Source organism: Morone saxatilis, unplaced genomic scaffold, assembly GCF_004916995.1.
Source record: "Morone saxatilis isolate NCDOM2014 unplaced genomic scaffold, NCSU_SB_2.0 Contig17, whole genome shotgun sequence".
NCBI lineage: Eukaryota > Metazoa > Chordata > Actinopteri > Moronidae > Morone > Morone saxatilis.
The window spans coordinates 26,114,084-26,114,816 of record NW_023339729.1 but is presented as its reverse complement, the minus strand read 5'-3'; the positions used below and the strand labels follow the sequence as shown (position 1 = coordinate 26,114,816).

Sequence of the window (733 nt, the reverse complement as noted above, 5' to 3'; positions counted from 1 at the left end):
CAACGACCTGCAGGATTCAGGAGTGAAGCAGCTCTCTGCTGGACTGAAGAGTCCACACTGTAGACTGGAGATTCTCAGGTCAGATCTCACTGTGATCTTTTGTGTAATGCTTTATTCCGTTTGTAAAACAAACATTTGACAGACATGAATTCCTTTGGTTTCTACTATGTTGTTGATAATCATATGTCTGCATTTCGAATCAAAATATGTTCCACAAATTCACTTCATTACTGATTGCTGGATTGATTACTGAACATATATGGTACAATAAGTTAAACAATAAAACAAAAGGTGATTTATTTTGTTTTTAATCAGGTTAAATCAAACCAGTCTCACAGAGAAATGCTGTCAGGAGTTTTCAGCAGTTCTCAGCACCAAGTTGGGTACTCTGAGAGAGCTGGACCTGAGTTACAACAACCTGAAGGATTCAGGAGTGAAGCTGCTTTCTGCTGGACTGAAGAGTCCACACTGTAGACTGGAGATTCTCAGGTCAGATCTCGCTGTGATCATCTGTGTTATCCTTTATTTCCCTGTTTATAAAACAAACAGTTGACAGACATGAATTCCTTTTGCTTCTACTGTGTTGCTGATAATCATATGTCTTCACTTTGGATCAAAATAATGTCCCAAAAAATTCACTTGCTTACTGATTGATGGATTGATTACTGAACATATTTGGGAAAAATAAAAGAAAATGGGTTTCATTTTATTTTTAATCAGGTTAAATCAAACC

At 36.8% G+C, this 733-nt stretch overlaps 1 protein-coding gene across 1 annotated transcript in view; it reads left to right on the top strand.

The window, feature by feature from the left end:
* The window catches only part of LOC118326972 (ribonuclease inhibitor-like), a 2,727-nt gene that overhangs the window by 311 nt on the left and 1,683 nt on the right, over positions 1-733 (top strand). Inside the window, exons 2-3 of the mRNA XM_035660136.1 lie at positions 14-78; positions 316-489. Of these exons, the coding sequence (XP_035516029.1) occupies positions 14-78; positions 316-489 (239 nt within the window). The remainder of the gene's footprint in view (positions 1-13; positions 79-315; positions 490-733) is intronic.